This window comes from Gorilla gorilla, chromosome 9 (assembly GCF_029281585.2).
Source record: "Gorilla gorilla gorilla isolate KB3781 chromosome 9, NHGRI_mGorGor1-v2.1_pri, whole genome shotgun sequence".
NCBI lineage: Eukaryota > Metazoa > Chordata > Mammalia > Primates > Hominidae > Gorilla > Gorilla gorilla.
The window spans coordinates 127,110,864-127,127,632 of record NC_073233.2 but is presented as its reverse complement, the minus strand read 5'-3'; the positions used below and the strand labels follow the sequence as shown (position 1 = coordinate 127,127,632).

Below are 16,769 nucleotides of genomic sequence, written 5' to 3'. Positions count from 1 at the left end.
CTTTCATTTATAAATTTTTTTTTTTGACAGAGTTTCACTCTTGTTCTCCAGGCTGGAGTGCAGTGGCACTATCTCGGCTCACGGCAACCTCCACCTCCTGGGTTCAAGCAATTCTCTTGCTTCAGCCTCTCGAGTAGCTGGGATTACAAGCATGTGCCACCACACCCAGCTAATTTTGTATTTTTAGTAGAGACGAGGTTTATCCATGTCGGTCAGGCTGGTCTCAAACTCCTGACCTCAGGTGACCCGCTCACCTCGGCCTCCCAAAGTGCTGGGATTACGGGCGTGAGTCACCATGCCCGGCCTCCTTTATAAATTACTTACCCTGTCTTGGGTATGTCTTTATTAGCAGCGTGAGATCAGACTAATACAGCCCAGCATGGCCAACCCCCATGCCAATATCTTGTTCATGGGCCCTTCCAGCCTACACTGCCTCTGAACCTAGTGCCCAAGAACCACTTGCAATAGATCATGGTTGGTAGTTTAACCAGAAAGACCAAGAACAGTGCCCTTTCTTGGAAGCACCAGGCAGTAAAGAAGAGGCCACAATTGGTAGAAGGCACACGGCTTTTTAATAGCAGCAAGTCAGGTGCATCTGCCTTGAGGGGCTACCAAGCCATCATACCATTGTGGCAAAGGGGGCATGAGGATGAGGAGAAAGCACCAATGTGAGGGCATCCTCAGTGTCCACAGGTGAGCATAAGGCAGGAGGGGAAGCTTCCAACACATCTGGATGGCGACACCCCTGGCATGGCAGACATAAGATGTGAGCCCATTGGTGGCACAATCAGAGGCTCTTTGAGAGGAGGGGGAGGCAAGGTTGGTAGTGGTGCTTCAGGGCACTCTGGCCATCCAAATGCCACATGCTTTGGTCCTTCTAGCTGAATGGAGAGGAGGCACGTTCCATCTCCAAGCCCGAAGCATCAATTCACCATCTTTAACTTGGAGATTCCAGACTCAGTCCTGGTCAAACATGCCCTAGGAGGGCAACTGGCTCAGCTGTGCCCATTCCTCTGCCTCCAGACCTGAAGGAATCTTTCTAGAGGGAGCAGTGCAAGCCAGGAGGCCACAGAGGGAAAAGGTTTAGGGCCAGTGGTCACATAGCTAGGTGCCTGCCGCCAGTGTCTCAGCTTCCAGAGCTTCCCAGCTGCTCCAGGAGGGCCCTGACCTCGCCCTCCACTCGCAGCAGCTGGGCCTTGCGCCAAGGATTAAGGGTGGCACCCCGGCTATCTTCCAGATCCCGCAGGAGGAGCTCAAGGTGTCGCTGAACCCGGGCCCGATCCCAGCTATTGAGGTTCCGCTGGACTTCACTGAGGATCACTGACCAGTATTCCGACACCGCCGTCCCCTCTGTCAGTGACACCACCACCCGGGCACCACCTTCAGCAGCACCCCCCAAGTCTCGCAAGACCTGGCGGCCCTCTGAGCTCAGCTCATTGAAGTAGAGGCTGGCAGGAGAGAGAAAGTCGATGCCATTCAGTAGAGCTCTGAAAAGGAGGGCCCGAGGGTAGATGGACGGAAAGTCAGGGGGTCTCACAACTCATCTCCTAGCTGCAGAGTGCGATCAGGTAACTGCAATGAGCCAGAGGTGGAGGCTGCTGGCCAGTGGGAGGCAGGGACTAATACTAAAATTCTTTTTTTTGTTTTTGTTTTTGTTTTTGTTTTTTTTGAGATGGAGTCTTGCTCTGTCACCCAGGCTGGAGTGCAGTGGCATGATCTCGGCTTACTGCAACCTCCACCTGCTGGGTTCAGGTGATTCTCCTGCCTCAGCCTCCCAAGTAGCTGGGATTATAGGTGCGCACCACCACACCCAGATAATTTTTGTATTTTTAGTAGAAACGGGGTTTCACCATGTTGGCCAGACTGGTCTTGAACTCCTGACCTCAGGTGATGTGCCCGCCTTGGCCCCCCGAAGTGCTGGGATTACAGACGTGAGCCACCACAGCCGACCCTGATACTAGAATTCAGTGGGACCAGAGACAGTAGGCCTTTAGGAGAAATGGTGGTAGGGAATTGGTGCAGTTTAAGCGCCAGTCACAGAGGGGGTGGGTTGGCTCAGAGCTAGGTTGACAGGGATCAGTCAGAAACCAGGAATAGAGGACAGGCACCAGGCCCAAGCCCAGAAGCACTCCCTAGGATTGGAGGAGCACAGTCGAGAGGGGGAAGTAGTCTGAAGGGCTGGGGGCAATGGGACCAGGGACAGGACTCACTGTAGCAGTTCCAGGGAAGGGTGCTCCCGGGCAGCTCTGGCCAGGGCCAGGGCCGCTGTGTCACCAGCACCGTTGTAAGCCACGTTCAGCTCCTGCAGCTGCCGGTTGCGGTCCAGCTGGGCAGCCAGCAGCTCCAGGCCTTCGTCCCCAAGGCCCGTGTGCAGCAGGGACAGGTGCGTCACTGAGGTGTTTCCTGCCAGCCCCTCCATTAGCACGGCAACACCTGCCGCCGTCAGCGGGTTGTTGGACAGCCTACAGCCACGTGCAACCCAAGGTTATGAGGGCTCATTGAGAGGAGGGGGAGGCAAGGTTGGGGGTGGTACTGGCAGCCTTGATGGGGCAGCCCTGATGGGGCAGCCCTGTGCTGGGTGTCAGGACTTGGGCCAAAGAGGGCCCTGCATGGGGCAAGAGGAACCTGGACATAGAAATGCAGGCCCAGGAGAAAGGCTGGAGCAATAGGGGGTGTGGCGCCTGGCAGAGGAGTCAGAGTAGGGGAGCTGGCCTTTCCTTCCCTCTTCCCCTGACTCCCTTCTTATTTATTCCCTTCCTTTTCACCATTTCTGTTTCCCTTCTTCTGCCTTTTTCACCCCCTCCACAGCCTCTGCTTCTCCCTCCCCTCTGACTCCCCTATCCTTCTCCCTGCTCTTCCTTTTTCTCTCCTCATTTGCCTCCCCTTACACCAATCAGAAACTGGGAACCCAGGCGCTCAGGTTCCCCACATATCAGTCAACACTTAAGGGGTGTCTACTGAGTGCCCAGCATTAGGGTCCTCCTCGGAAGGCTGCAGGAAAAATCCTGGAAGGGGATCAGTGGCACTGTTACCAGGCAACCGGCCTAGGTATTATTCCACCCTCTCTCCCCACCTCCCCCAGGCTGATTTTAGCCACGTGAGAAGTTTCTTAGCACCCATTACAGGTGGCATCTTTCCCTGCTGCCCTGCTGCTTGCAGTGGACCTGGGGGAAGTGGAAGGGACAGGTCAGGGCCTAGACTCTCCTCCATTTACTATCCCTTGGGTGGGTCTGTGCCAAGTATGTCAGGAAGCAGGGAGCTCACCCTTGACCTTAGCTGGCCACCAGGATGCCCCACTCCCAGGTCACTCACCGCAGTGTGGTAATTTGGCACTGGTCATGCAGCAACAGGTCTCGGAGGTCCTTGCAGGCCTCAGGGCCCAGGCTGTTGAGTTGCAAGCTGGAGCAGAAGGTGGCCAGAGGGGAGGTGAGAGACCAGGGAGGGAATTCAGCAGGCAGTCTGTCCATCTACCATGCCTTTTTTTCATCAGCCTGCCTCTGGGAATCTATACCTGCTTCCCCTTTTTTGAGAGACAGGGTCTCACTCTGTTGCCCAGGTTGGAGCACAATGGCATGATCACAACTCACTGCAGCCTCAGACTCCTGGGCTCAAGCAATCCTCCCACCTCAGCCTCCCGAGTAGCTGGGATGATAGCTACGTGCCACCACACCTGACTAATTTTTTAATTTTTTGTAGAGACAGGGTCTTGCTATGTTGCCCAGGATGGTCTCAGACTATTAGGCTCAAGTGATGCTTCCGCCTTGGCCTCCCAAAGCAGTGGGATTACAGGCAGGAGCCACCATGCCTGGCTCCTCCCTTCTGTTGCTCCTGTCACCTCCACCCAAACTAACTTTTTTTTTTTTTTTTTTGAGATGGAGTTTCGCTGTTGTTGCCCAGGCTGGAGTGCGATGGCATGATCTCGGCTCACCGCAACCTCCGCCTCCCAGGTTCAAGCAATTCTCCTGCCTCAGCCTCCCAAGTAGCTGGGATTACAGGCATGCACCACCATGCCTGGCTAATTTTGTATTTTTAGTAGAGACAGGGTTTCTCCATGTTGAGGCTGGTCTCGAACTCCTGACCTCAGGTGATACGCCCGCCTTGGGCTCCCAAAGTGCTGGGATTACAGGTGTGAGCCACTGCTCCCGGCCCCTAAACTAGACTTCTTCATCCCACCTTCTGGTCACTCATCGGTACCTCTGGTTTCCCTGGCACTTTCTTTTCCCACTTCTTCACCTCCAACCCTCTTCCCTCTTCATGCCTGTGCATGAGGATAGGTCCTCACCCCAGCTTCCGGGCACGCAGGAAGACAGGCATGAGTGTGTGCAGCCCAGCAGGATCTAGCTGGCAGGAGGCCAAGTTCACCTCATCCAGGGCATGCCTTCCGCTGCCCAGCACAGCCGCCACCACTGTGCACTTGACGGGTGTCATGCGCACACCTGCCAGGTTGAGCTGACGCAGGGAGCTGAGCACCTCAGCGGAGAAGCGCTGGTTCTGGAACTCATAGTGGAAGAAGAGGTGGTCAAGGAGCTCTGAGGGGGGCAGCGCCTGCCGGCCCAGCTTGCCCAGCTTCTTCTTGATGGCCTGGGCATTCTCCAGGGCATCCAGGTTCTTGATGGGGCAGCCAAGCTGAGCTAGCACAGCTCGGTTGTGGGCAGAGAGAAGCCCCCCCATGAACATGGGGAAGAGCTCGAAGACTTCATCCTCAGGGGGCTCATCTGGGTGGCGCCGGGGGCCCTCCACACCCAGGATACTGGCGCCCATCTGGTCCAGAACATCATCGTTGTAGTAGTCCTCCTCTCGAAACATCTCCAGCACCATGGCCTGAGCCACCGCCTCCCGGCTTTTACCCACCATGCGTCCAAACACTCGTGGAACCACCTGAAAAAGAAGCAGGGGAGGGTCACTGTGGCCTTCCATGTGCCTGGTCAGCCTTCAAGGTTCAGCTTAAGGTACACCCCCATGACTGCTCCAGCCCTGTGATCTCCCCTTGAACTTAGCATAATTTGTCTGATCATGCTACTCCCCCGCTGTGACACCTTCCATGGCTCCCTACTGCCTATGTAGCAAACTCCAAACATTTAGCCTGGAATATGAAACGTTTCTTAAAACTAGAGATGGGGTCTTGCTGTGTCACCTAAGCTGGTCTTGAACTCCTGGGCTCCCTAGCCTAGGCCCCCCAAAGTGCTAGGATTATAGGCATAAGCCACTGCACCTGGCCCAAAACTTTTCATAATTTGGCCCTAATTTGACCTTTCCAGGGTCATCTCTCAACACCTGTCTCATGTGCTGCAGACATTAGGAACTTCTTTCTCTTTCCCAAACACCCTGATACATTTTCAAACCCAGGAGGTGGTGAGAAGGAATTAGCATGTATTACACACTTAGTTTGGGACCGGGCTAGGTATCAAAAATACATCACCATCTTCAACATGCAGTTCCTACTGCTTTAAGGGCCTGTGTGATCTGGGCCCTGCCGACTACGATGCCTTCATCACAAGCCTCTTGGCCCCACTCGCTATGCTCCTGCCCTTTCGGCTTTTTTCATCTTAACAGTGCCAAGGTTTTTCCTCCTTCAAAGCCTCCATAGGCCGGGTGCAGTGGCTTATGTCCGTAATCCCAGCACTTAGGGAGGCCGAGGTGGGGGGATCACTTGAGCCCAGGAGTTCTAGACCAGCCTGGGCAATGTAGCAAGACGCCATCTCTATTAAAAAATTTTTCTTAATTAAAAATAAATTAGCCAGGCATGGTGGCATGTGACTGTAGTCCCTTGAGCACTGGAGGTCGGGGATGCAGTGAGCTGAGATCACACCACTGAACTCCAGCCTGGGCAAGAGCAAGACCCTGTCTCAAGAGAAAAAAAAAAAAAAACCTCCAGGGTGCTGCCCTTTCTTGGGGCATTTCCCCTCCCCTAGCTTCTTCCTTTGGCTAATGCTACAAGGGTCAGACGACATGCCCTTCCACAAAGAGGCTCTCCTGACCCCGCAGACCAGTTCCCCCACTATACACTTTCATGGCATCTGGGGCTCCTTCTTCCCAGGCATTTGCCGTAATTTTTCCTTATATGGTTACACTGATATTTTTGTGCTCAAACTGTGCAGGAAGTAGCAGTTTCCTTCTGGGAGAGGAGCTCAGACTAGATCAGAAAGGGCAGAAACCTGTAGTTTTGTTAACTGACATTTCCTCAGATTCTAACACATTGCCTGGCACACAGCAGGCACTCAAATATCTGACAAAGAAATAAATGTTGGGGGTTTGTGATATCTTCCCCCATCCCTGCAATGGTTCTGAAAGGGAAGAAGGGTCATTCCTCTGGCAACAAACCATGACGTTGTTTTGTGGCACGTCCTTTAACATCTGGGTGTTTTTTACTTTTTAATGTTTTAATTTTTATTTGTTTAGAGACAGAGTCTTGCTGTGTCACCTAGGCTGGAGTGCAGTGGTGTGATCATAGCTCACTGTAGCCTTTAACTCTTAGGCTCAAGCGATCCTCCTGCTTTGGCCTCCTGACAGCTGTGACTACAAGTATGCACCACTGCACCTGGCTTGTTTTCATGTTTATATGTGAGGTTACTCTCATAGAGGTGATAGTGCCCCTTCTCCAACACTAACCTGTGACAGAATATGTCACCCTGTGAAGCTGAATCCACAGGATGGTGAATAAACAGATGGGCTCAGTGCTCTGCCAGGGCAACCCTCCCTCCAAGAGGGCTTGGGGGTGCAGGGCTGACAATTCTGCTGGGTTTTCAATAACTGGGGGCTTTCTGAATCCCCTCGGGAGACTGAAGCCTCTCGTTGCAACTCAGGTCCGGCAGGCACATCCTCAAGGCGGGGATGGCCTCAGCAGCAGCTGTGACCTCCTGTCGGAGGTGATGGTGTGAGAAGGGGTGGGCTGCCCGAGCCTGTTTCTTTGTTTCTTTCTTTTTTCTTTTTTTTTTGTGAGACAGAGTCTCGCTCTGTCACCCAGGCTGGAGTACAGTGGCGCGATCTCAGCTCACTGCAACCTCCATTTCCTGGGCTCAAGAGATTCTCCTGCCTCAGCCTCCCGAGTAGCTGGGATTACAGACACGTGCCACCACACCCGGCTAATTTTTGTATTTTTAGTAGAGATGGGGTTTCACCATGTTGGCCAGGCTGGTCTCGAACTAAGTCTGTTTCTATGTGTGACAAACAATTAAACAGCATAGGCCAGGCGTGGTGGCTCACTCCTGTAATCCCAGCACTTTGGGAGGCTGAGGTGGGTGGATCACCTGAGGTCAGGAGTTCAAGACCAGTCTGGACAACATGGAGAAACCCTGTCTCTACTAAAAATACAAAAATAAGCCGGGCATGGTGGCAGGTGCCTGTAGTCCCAGCTACTTGGGAGGCTGAGCTGGGAGAATCACTTAAATCCGGGAGGTGGAGGTTGCAGTGAGCAGAGATGGTGCCACTGCACTCCAGCCTGGGCGACAGAGCGAGACTCCATCTCACAAAAACAAACAAACAAAAAACAATTAAATAGCACTTACCATGCCCTAGACCCTGAGGAGTTCATTTCATCTTCATATTAGGCCAGTGATATAAGTTCTAGTATTATCTCCATTTCACAGATAAGGAATCTGAGGCACAGAACTAAGTAACCTGTCCAAAGTCTCACAGCTAATAAGTAGCAGAGCCTGGATTTGAACTCAAATAGCTGAGTTACCAAATCTCTGTTCTTAGCCCTTATGCTTTGGTGCCTATAAAAATAAAAAGTTGGCTGGGCACAGTGGTTCACACCTGTAGCCCAGCACTTTGGGAGGCCAAAGTGAGAGGATCACTAGTGAGACCCCATCTCTACAAAATTAAAATTTTTTTATTTTTTAATTTAATTTAATTTTTTAATTTTTTTTTATTTTTGAGAGGGAGTCTCTGTTGCTCAGGCTGGAGTGCAGTGGCGCAATCTCGGCTCACTGCAAACTCTGCCTCCCAGGCTCAAGCAATTCTCCCATCTCAGCCTCCCAAGTAGCTGGGATTACAGGCACCCGGCACCACACTTGGTTAACCATGTTGACCAGGCTGGTCTCAAACTCCTGACCTCAGGTGATCCACCTGCCTCGCCTCCCAAAGTGCTGGGATTACAGGCGTGAGCCACTGCACCCGGCTACAAAATTAAAATTTTAAAAATTAGCTGGGGATGGTGGCACATGCCTGAGGTCCCAGCTACTCAGTGAAGTTGAGGTGGGAGGATTGCTTGAGCCCAGAAGGTCGAAGCTGCAGTGAGCTATGACTGCACCACTGCACTCTAGGCCTAGGCAACAGAGTAAGACTCTGTCTCAAAAGATAAAAATAAAAATACATTTAAATTTTTAAAAAGTGTTGAAATTCTGCCAGCACTAACCAGCACTCTGCCTCCTCAAAATGGGTTGCTGAAACATTCCTAGAGAAAACAAAGGTTACCTAGCAAGGTCCCACAGCTCGACAGAAATATCCGTAATGCACCAGTATAGTTTGGCAGAAAGAGCACAGGATTCAGAATCACAAAGCCCTGGGCTTTTAAACTTACTATTTGAGTGATCTTGGACAAGTTACTTTACCTCTCTGAGCCTCAGTTTATTCATCTATAAGAGGGATCATAATAGTATTTCCTTTCCAGGAGTGATGTGAAAAACAAAACGATGAACACTGATAACGCGCCTGGCACACATCACACAGAGTGGCTCCTTCCAGCCCTCAAAGACCTCGCTCAGCTGTGCCACTCACAGCACAGTCCTCAGGTCTGTAATTTGGTTTCTGGAGTGGACCTGCCCTCATGATGACTCCCCTAAGCCAATTACCAATGCCATTTATCTTCCTAGTATAAATGAATAAAATGGCATCTGCTTTATAAACCCGTCTCTGGTGATTTAGTTAGGATGAGTCATCACTCTCAGAGCCTAATCACCTCTGGAGGAACAGACACAATCGAGTTTCTGGACCTGCAAAGCAGAGGATAGGCCTGCCTCCTAGGAGGAAAGACACAAAAAGGAAACCATTTTTAGGAATCCATGTAGCATTATTATTAAAGTCCCCACGTCCCCAGATTCCCTTCCCCAGCCACCAAGCCTTCCCCAGCCTTGTGGCTTCTCTCTCTGCAATCCCACTAAAAGCCAAAATGCCCAGAGCTGAAACCAGATCCAGGGAGAAGATTCATACCTTTGCAGCAAGCAGCAGTTTCCTGCTGGGAAAGGAGCAAGGGGTGAACAGGCAACCATGTGGGGGCGTGGGCGGCTTGGGGTGCTGGGGAGGGAAGGAGCAGGTTGGGGGGTCTCAGGGATGTTACCTTGATCAGGTTGAAGAGCAGAGGCAGAGCCCGCAGAGGCAGCAGCTTGGCCATGATGCCCAGTACCAGGCTGACGTCCTCCCCAACACGGCCCACGAGCTCAGCCACTTCCTTGCCCACCTTTTGCAGGGTCGTCTTGCGCAAACCCAGCACAATGTAGAGGGCAGCCAGGTATTCCTGCATGGCGGGCACGGTGAACACGAAGGTGCCTGCACGCCCTGGCTCCACACATGGGGCCAGGAAAAACCTCAGGGCATCCCGGCGGAAGATGTGCAGCAGCTGAAACTCCTCCTCCGTCCTGATGCCAGCCTCCAGGCAGCCACAGACATCCTCTTCAGAGAAGTAGGTCTTGCGGGAGGACACCCCCTCATAGGCCAACTTGCCCATGGTTCGGGCTGCATAGGCCATCAGGGACAAATTGGAGGGGTCAGTGCTGTCCAGGGTTTCCCCGCTGAAGTTGAGGCGCAGGAAGCTGGTATAGATGCTTGTAAGGGTCTGCCCAGCAGGCGTGGGGGCATGCAGGAAGTGCAAGGTGGCACAAACGAGCCAGCAATAGGACGGCAGGAAGCAGGCAGCGGCTATCTGGTGGTGCCCCTCCAGGTTCCGGGAGAGCATCTGCACCAGGTGGTCACGCTGAGCTGGTGTGGCAGAGACACCTGAACCGCCAACGGCATACCCGCAGTCCGGCTGGTTGAGGCGGAGCTGGAAGTAGAGCTTCTGCAGGTTGGTATCAGAGAAACCACAGATCTCACCATAGCGGCCCACGTACTTGCTGGGGATACGGCCAATGGCAGAGGGCCGAGTGGTCACCAGAATGCTGGCCTGGGAAGAGCATGGTTGAGAGTTAAGAAAGACCTTAGTGTCCTGTTGACTGCCTCTATTCCCAGGGGACCCCTGAAGACGGAGTGTCCAAGGATGAAGACATCGATGAGGATAACAGTTATAACTAGCAATTACTGAACACCTGCTGTGATCCAGGCCGCTGTGCTAATATTATGTGCAGTATCCCATTTGATCAGAGCAACTCAAAAAGAAAGGAACAGAAGGCTGGGGAAGTTACTGACTTGCTCAGGGTCGCACCACTGGGAAGTGAAGGGACCAGGAGTTAAAGTAACCCAGGACCTAGGGGGCGAGTCAACGGGCAGCAGTGATAACCTGGGGTAAAGGGCCACCCACCTGAGGCAGCATGTATTTGCGCAGCAGGTTGACGATGATAGCAGCTGGTTCCTGCGGTTCCTCCGGGTCACTACAAAGTCCCGTGCCTGCCAGCCGGAAGTCAAGGTTGAGATGCTCTAAGCCATGGAGCACAAAGAGGAGGTGGGACCCAGCAGCAGCCATCAGGGGCAGAACCTCCTTCAGGGGCGTGTAGCGCTGGGCCACAAGTTGGCACAGGGAGGCTGGGGCAGGGCCCAGGGATGACAGGTCCTCACAGGAGAAGGGGATGAGCAGCTCGAAGGCCGGCAGCCGCCCATAACACCAGTCCAGAACCATCTTGCGCACCAGCGTGCTCTTGCCTGTGCCCACTGTCCCATACAGCACCACTGTCTGCACCCGGCGCCCACAGGCATCCAGGTTAAAGAGCTGAGACAGGGCCAGTTGGGGGAGCCCGGCCTGGGGTGGCTGATGCTCCAGGGCCAGCTCCGCGGGTGGGCGAAGTAGCTCATCAGGGGTACTCTCGCGGATCACAGGGTCAACGTGGACCGTGTCTAGGGCAAAGGTCGGGCCAAACTGGCGCTCCTCCCTGGGCAGCCGGCTGAACCACTCAGCCAGGTTCCGGCGGTGCCGCTGTATAGCTTCTGAGTGGGAAGATAAGGGAAATGTGTCAGGGAAAGGGGCCTGGAGATGTAGCTTAGGGCCAATCAGGGCGGTGGTGAGGTCAGGCTGGGACATCACGGCATAGATGCTGGGGCCCACAATGGTGGGCACACAAGACTCCCTGAGAAAATATAGACTGTCCAGAAAGTCTGGAACCCCTATGTCAGAAAGTGGGAAGCCACTGGACAAGTAATGCTGAGCCTGGACCGACTGGTTTCACAGTGACCTATGTGCCGTCTTAACCTGCTTGACCCAACTTTGTTGAGCATAGGGATGGTATGGCTCTCCTAGTGCTTTGTACATATAAGTGTGCATTGCAAGAGTATTGCAGGAAGGGATACATAGACGGATGGGAGGGAGGGAGAGAGAGGAGGAGGGACCACCGATGGAAGATGGCAGTGGATCCTCTATGCCTCCCTCACCCTGCTTCTCCTTCCAGCCCCATCTCCCCACCACACGCCCCGACCAGAGTCCCAGCTAGTCCCTTTACCAGTTGCAGAGGCGCTGGGGAACAGCCGTCCATGCCTCCCGGATGGGGGAGCACTATCTGCCGAGCTTCCGTGGTGGCGTATAAAGGCCCTGGGAACAAGGAGAGGGGATGAGCTGGGACTTGTATCTTGGATCAGCCCCTTCACAGGCTCTGGGTCCAAGCCTATCTGCACTGCTAGACTTCTGGTTTCCTGAGATACAGGCCCCACACTGGACCCCCAAGTTTAGAGGCTTGTCTGACTCTCACACCCTTCCCAGGTGCTGAGGCCTTAGCCCTAGCCCTCCAGACCCCACTGCTGACTGCCCGCCTGGAACTCAGGCTGGCCATGTGAGGCTCCACCCACTTCCCACAGGGTCCTCCCTCCACTGACTACTATGCCTTCTACCCCAGATGATCTAAGCCAACTTCCTCTCAGGCCTTGGAGCTGCCACTGTATCCTCCCACCCCCAAAGGACCAAGCCCCTCCCCAAGGTCCCCAAGAGATCAAGCTAGCCCCAAGTCCTGACCCTTCCCAGTCTGCTCTGTTGTGCCCAGACTAGTCCTAAGGTATGACACCCAGGCCTCACCTAGGGGGCCCAAAGGGATGCTCCCCTTGAAGGGGCCAACTCCAGTGGATCAGGAAGGGGATACGATCATCTACAGAGAGAAGGAAGAAATAGCATCTGCAGATCCCATGCAATACACAGAACCCATGTCTACATCAAACCCCCCAGTATTTGCTCTCATAGCAGCACGTACTGCCCCTTTGCAGCAGTTATTTTGCAATTTTATATTTCATTGTGTGATTATTCGATTAACATTCATTCCTTTCTCCTCCATGAGAGGGATCACATTTGGGTGTTTTAAAATTTTTTTGTCCCCCTTACGTCTGTTTTTGTTCACAATTATTTACTTAGAACTTAACACCAGGTCTGCGGTACGGCAGGCACTCAATAAATCTCTGTTGTATGTAAAGTAAAATCAGACAAGTTCCTAGACTTATGTAGCTACAAGAGACTCTCGAAGATGATCTAGTCCAACTCTTTTTTTTTTTTTTTGAGACAGAGTCTTACTCTATTGTCCAGGCTGGAGTGCAATGGTGCGATCTCAGCTCACTGCAACTTCTGCCTCCCGGTTCAAATGATTCTCCTGCCTCAGCCTCCCAACTAGCTGGGATTACAGGTGTGCACCACTACGCCTGGCTAATTTTTTTTTGTAGTTTTAATAGAGACAGGGTTTCACCATGTTGCCAGGCTGGTCTCAAACTCCTGATCTTGTGATCCGCCTGCCTCGGCCTCCCAAAGTGCTAGGATTACAGGCATGAGCCACCGCACCTGGCCAAGTCCAACTCCCTTATTTTAGGATGGGAAAAAGGCAGCTGAGGAAGGTGAAGCGACATGCTCAAGGTCAACAGCTAGAGAACCACGGAGCTGAGACTAGTGCACCTGGTGTCTGGATCCCTGCTGTCTTGGAGGCATCATGTGGACCCTGGAAAGCAAGAAAGAGGTAAAAACAGAAACCCCTGCTTCCTGCTCACCTGGTCGCTGGAGTGCTCTTCTAAAACCAGAGCCCCAAGAGGCCCTGGGCAAATGGTGGCCCCACCTCATCCTGGGAAAGAAGGTCAGAGCCTGGGGGGCCTAGGACCGACTTCTGTCCTGCAAGAAGAATGGTATGAATGGATCACTGCCACCACTCCTCCCCTGCACCCCTAACCCCATTCCAGCCAAGGAGGGACCTTCCTCCCAGGAGAGGATCAGCCCTTCCTCAAATGTTGGCCCTGCTGAAGCCCTGGCCTGGTTTTCAGCTCTCGTCCCTCTCCCAAACTCCAGCTTGAGGAATCCCATTTTATCGCCTACCACCTTTTTTTTTCTTTTTTCTTTTTAGAGATGGAGTGCCCCTCTGTTGCCCAGGCATGATTGTGGCTCATTGAAGCCTATGCCTCCCGGGCTCAAGCAATTCTCCTGCCTCAGCCTCCCAAGTAGCTGGGATTACAGGCGCCCACCACCACACTGGGCTAATTTTTGTATTTTTAGTAGAGACGGGGTTTACCATGTTGGTTAAGCTGGTCTCAAACTTCTGACCTCAGGTAATCTGCCTGCCTTGGCCTTGCAAAGTGCTGGGATTACAAGTGTGAGCCATCACACCTGGCCTTCCTACCACGTCTTGCCTCTCCCCTGAAGCTTCACGAACACCTTTCCCTGAGTTCCACCCTGGTAAACTGCTTTATTTAGGTGTCCTTTTTCCTTCTTGGCCACCAGCAAGCTCAGATAGGAGTCCTGTGTTCATTTTCAGTGGCTTTTCTGTGCCTAGATTTTCCAGTAATAATTATCCACCCCACTCTGCCTTTCTTCCGCAGATATCAGATCCTTTTAGCTGAGTTTTAATGGCTTTATCATTTTATGTTCTCTGTGACTTTTATGTAAGCAGCCTTTGAGGCTGACATAAATAATAAATAAATCAATGAACTTCTCACTTGACATCTCCAGATGGACAACCTGCCACTGCTTCAAACTTCTCCCATGTAAAACTGAACTCATCATTCCCCTCCTCTTGTCATTTACCTTGCTGCAAATCTTCCCACCCACGCCTTACATTAGAAACCTGACCTCTGTCTTCAAATCTTTCTTCCCTTGCTCCTTTAGGCAGTGTGAAGAGTCCTAGCAATTCCTCCCCACTGCTTTGCCAGCCAGTTGCTGCCCCGACCAGCATTTATTGGACCCGATCTCCTCAACAGCCTTTCTGCCTTCAGTCTCATCCCATTCTAATCCCTCACCCCAAGCACCAAGCACCTCCCGAAAGTCCGAGGTTACTTATAGAGTCCAAACACTGGGCTCCCACAAGCTATTTTTCTGAGTTTGTCCCAGCCTGTGCCTTATACCCCAGGCTCACCGGATTCTTGCTCTTGCTGTCTTCAATTTGTTCATACACTCTTCTCAGTTTGGAATGACCTTTCTCCTCTGTTAGAGTCCCAACCAATCTTTTTTTTTTTTTTTTTTTTTTTTCCTGAGACAGGGTCTCTCGCTCTGTTGCCCAGGCTGGAGTGCAGTGGTATGATCTCAGCTCACAGCAACCTCTACCTCCTGGGCTCAAGCCATCCTCCTGCTTCAGCCTCCTGAGTAGCTAGGACTAAAGTGGTGTGCCACCACACCTGGCTAATTTTTGGTTTTGGTTTTTGTAGAGACGGGGTTTTCACCATTGTTGCCCAGGGTGGTCTCGAACTCCTGGGCTCAAGTGATCCGCCCGCCTTGGCCTCCCAAAGTGCGGGGACTGCAGGCGCGAGCCACCACTCGGGCCCCAACCAATCTTTTAAGATCCTGCTCAAAAGTCTCCGTCCCTGGGAAGTCTTTTCTGAGGCCTCTGAACTCGCTTAAATGGAATGTGCCCCTATTTGGCACCTGGTCTCCTCCACTGAGATGGGGGTTTCTTGAGCAGGGCACGCTTAAGGAGAACTGGCTGCATTGGGCCACCTGCCTTAGCAGGGCCAACCAGCGGAGGAGCTGGCTGGGTGCTGGCCCGTCCCAGGGGCTGGGGAAGGGTTAAGAGAGGGCTCCAGAAGCCTGAGAAAGCCTAGGTTCCGGTTTAACCTCGGATCTAGGGCCACTGAGTCTAGACGGGACTTGCGGGGCCGAGGGCAGTTCTCCGGTGATCACCCAGGTCTCCAGGGCAATGAGAAAAGGAGGGGGCACTGCAGGAAACGTACAGGGGTGGTGTTCCTACAGGTCCAGAGCTCCTCCACCAAACTGGGTCCCAAACAGCTCTCCTACTTTCGGGTGGCCTCGGGAACGCAGGGGGAGACTTGCCAGAACGCCCGCCATTCAGCGCCCAGCTCCGTCCCTCTCGTTCTCGGCCGGGATCTCCCCGCGGCCCTTGCACAGCCTCCTCCCCCGGCCCGCCCTGCCCCCCGCTCAGCGCGGCCTCCCAGCCAGGGCGCAGGGGTTATCAAGCCCGCTAGGCCTTTACCCGCGGCTGCCCAGTTCCGGGAGCCGTCGGCCGCGGCCCAGAGGGGTCGGCTGGGCGGACGCCGGCGTCTCCTGCTAGCTCCCAGAGTCCCCGGCTCCTCGGCGTGGCGCTTCCTGCCCACCTCCGCCCGCCTGCGCGGTCCTGGCACCTGGCAGCGGGCGCGAAAGAGGACGAGCCCAGGCACTCGGGCCTGCGGGGTCCTGGGACGAGGGGGTCAGCGAGAGGGGCCTGGTGCCCCGGAGCAGGCGCAGGGCTGGCACTCCGGCGCCACCCGTCCCGCCATCGCCCCCCCTCCCTGCCTCCATCCCCGCGGGCACTGCCGCTAGTACTGCCCTCTGCAGGTTCCCAAGCGCCAGTGACACCCAGTGACCTCACTAACCACCTCTCAGGCTGGGCTGCTTGTTAGGCCCATTTTACAGATGAAGAAACTGATGCTCAGAAGGGTGAAATGACTTGTGCAGGTTGATTCAGTTAGGAAGTGGATGAGCCAGAACAAAATCCCGGGCCTGTCTTCCTACCTTACCCCTGGGCCTCCCTGAGGCGCGGTGTCCAGGGGATTCTTCCCTCTGTCCCTCTCCGCCTCCCCAGCCTACCTTCAGGCAGAGACCTGAGCCTAAGGCTTCCTTGGGTTCTGCCTTATGTATCTGGTCCTCTTCAGAGCCCAGACCTATGTGTGTGGCCGCTGGTAACCTTGGTTAAGAAAGAAGGAAGAATGGGGGCTGAAGGACAGCTTGCACCCCAACCTGCTCTTCGGGTCTGACACCCATTCATGGCCTAGCCCTGGGGCTTCCCAGTTCCCAAAGCCCCCACCCTTATCCTTACACTTCCACACACTTCCACACCCTGGGCTCACGTAGCCCAGAAGGAGGAGCCACCCACCACCCACAGCCAGGGCACGCCTTCGTATGCAAGCATGAGTGTACCATGTTCACACAACAGAGCTGTGCGCTAGGGCACCCACAGAGAGGCTCTCCAGGGCAGGGCTAGGAAGAGGACTTACTGAAAACAATGTGGATGTTTCATTTAGACATTTGTTCATTCGTTGTACTGTGGTATTGGGTAGTACTGAGCACCTCACCCCCACAAGCCAGGTCCAGCACTAGGCCCTGGGCTGCCAACCAGAGCAAGGCAGGCACCTCACTTTAATGGAACCAACTACCACATTTACAAATGATGTACTTCAAGGCCGAGGCAGGAGGATCACTTGAGACCAGGAGTTTGAGACCAGCCTGGGTGACATAGTGAGGC

The 16,769-nt window shown here is 53.7% G+C and overlaps 1 protein-coding gene across 11 annotated transcripts; it reads right to left on the bottom strand.

Moving 5' to 3' along the window:
• Nucleotides 1–549: 549 nt before the first annotated feature.
• Nucleotides 550–15,858, bottom strand: NLRX1 (NLR family member X1). 11 transcript variants are annotated; one of them, XM_004052262.5, is made up of 10 exons: nucleotides 15,643–15,858; nucleotides 13,099–13,216; nucleotides 12,149–12,218; nucleotides 11,583–11,671; nucleotides 10,454–11,073; nucleotides 9,278–10,099; nucleotides 4,283–4,878; nucleotides 3,313–3,399; nucleotides 2,211–2,462; nucleotides 550–1,448 (listed from the first exon to the last, which is right to left on the bottom strand). In XM_004052262.5, exons 2-10 carry the CDS (start codon nucleotides 13,166–13,168, stop codon nucleotides 1,127–1,129), a joined length of 2,928 nt encoding a protein of 975 aa, XP_004052310.2. In that variant the 5' UTR covers nucleotides 13,169–13,216; nucleotides 15,643–15,858; the 3' UTR covers nucleotides 550–1,126. The 11 variants fall into 11 exon arrangements, with proteins under 11 accessions (XP_004052310.2, XP_004052311.2, XP_055211096.1 ...); XM_004052263.5 differs by having other exon boundaries at nucleotides 15,670–15,858; XM_055355121.2 differs by having other exon boundaries at nucleotides 15,522–15,855.
• Nucleotides 15,859–16,769: the final 911 nt, after the last annotated feature.

Coding starts and splice junctions, on each gene's coding strand:
- NLRX1 (XM_055355118.2), bottom strand. CDS start 13,168: ATGAGGTGGGGCCACCATTTGCCCAGGGCCTCTTGGGGCTCTGGTTTT. Junction 11,672..12,148: donor CATCCCTTTGGGCCCCCTAG/GTGAGGCCTGGG, acceptor CCTTGTTCCCAG/GGCCTTTATACGCCACCACG. Junction 1,488..2,210: donor CCTTCCCTGGAACTGCTACA/GTGAGTCCTGTC, acceptor CCTCCTTTTCAG/AGCTCTACTGAATGGCATCG.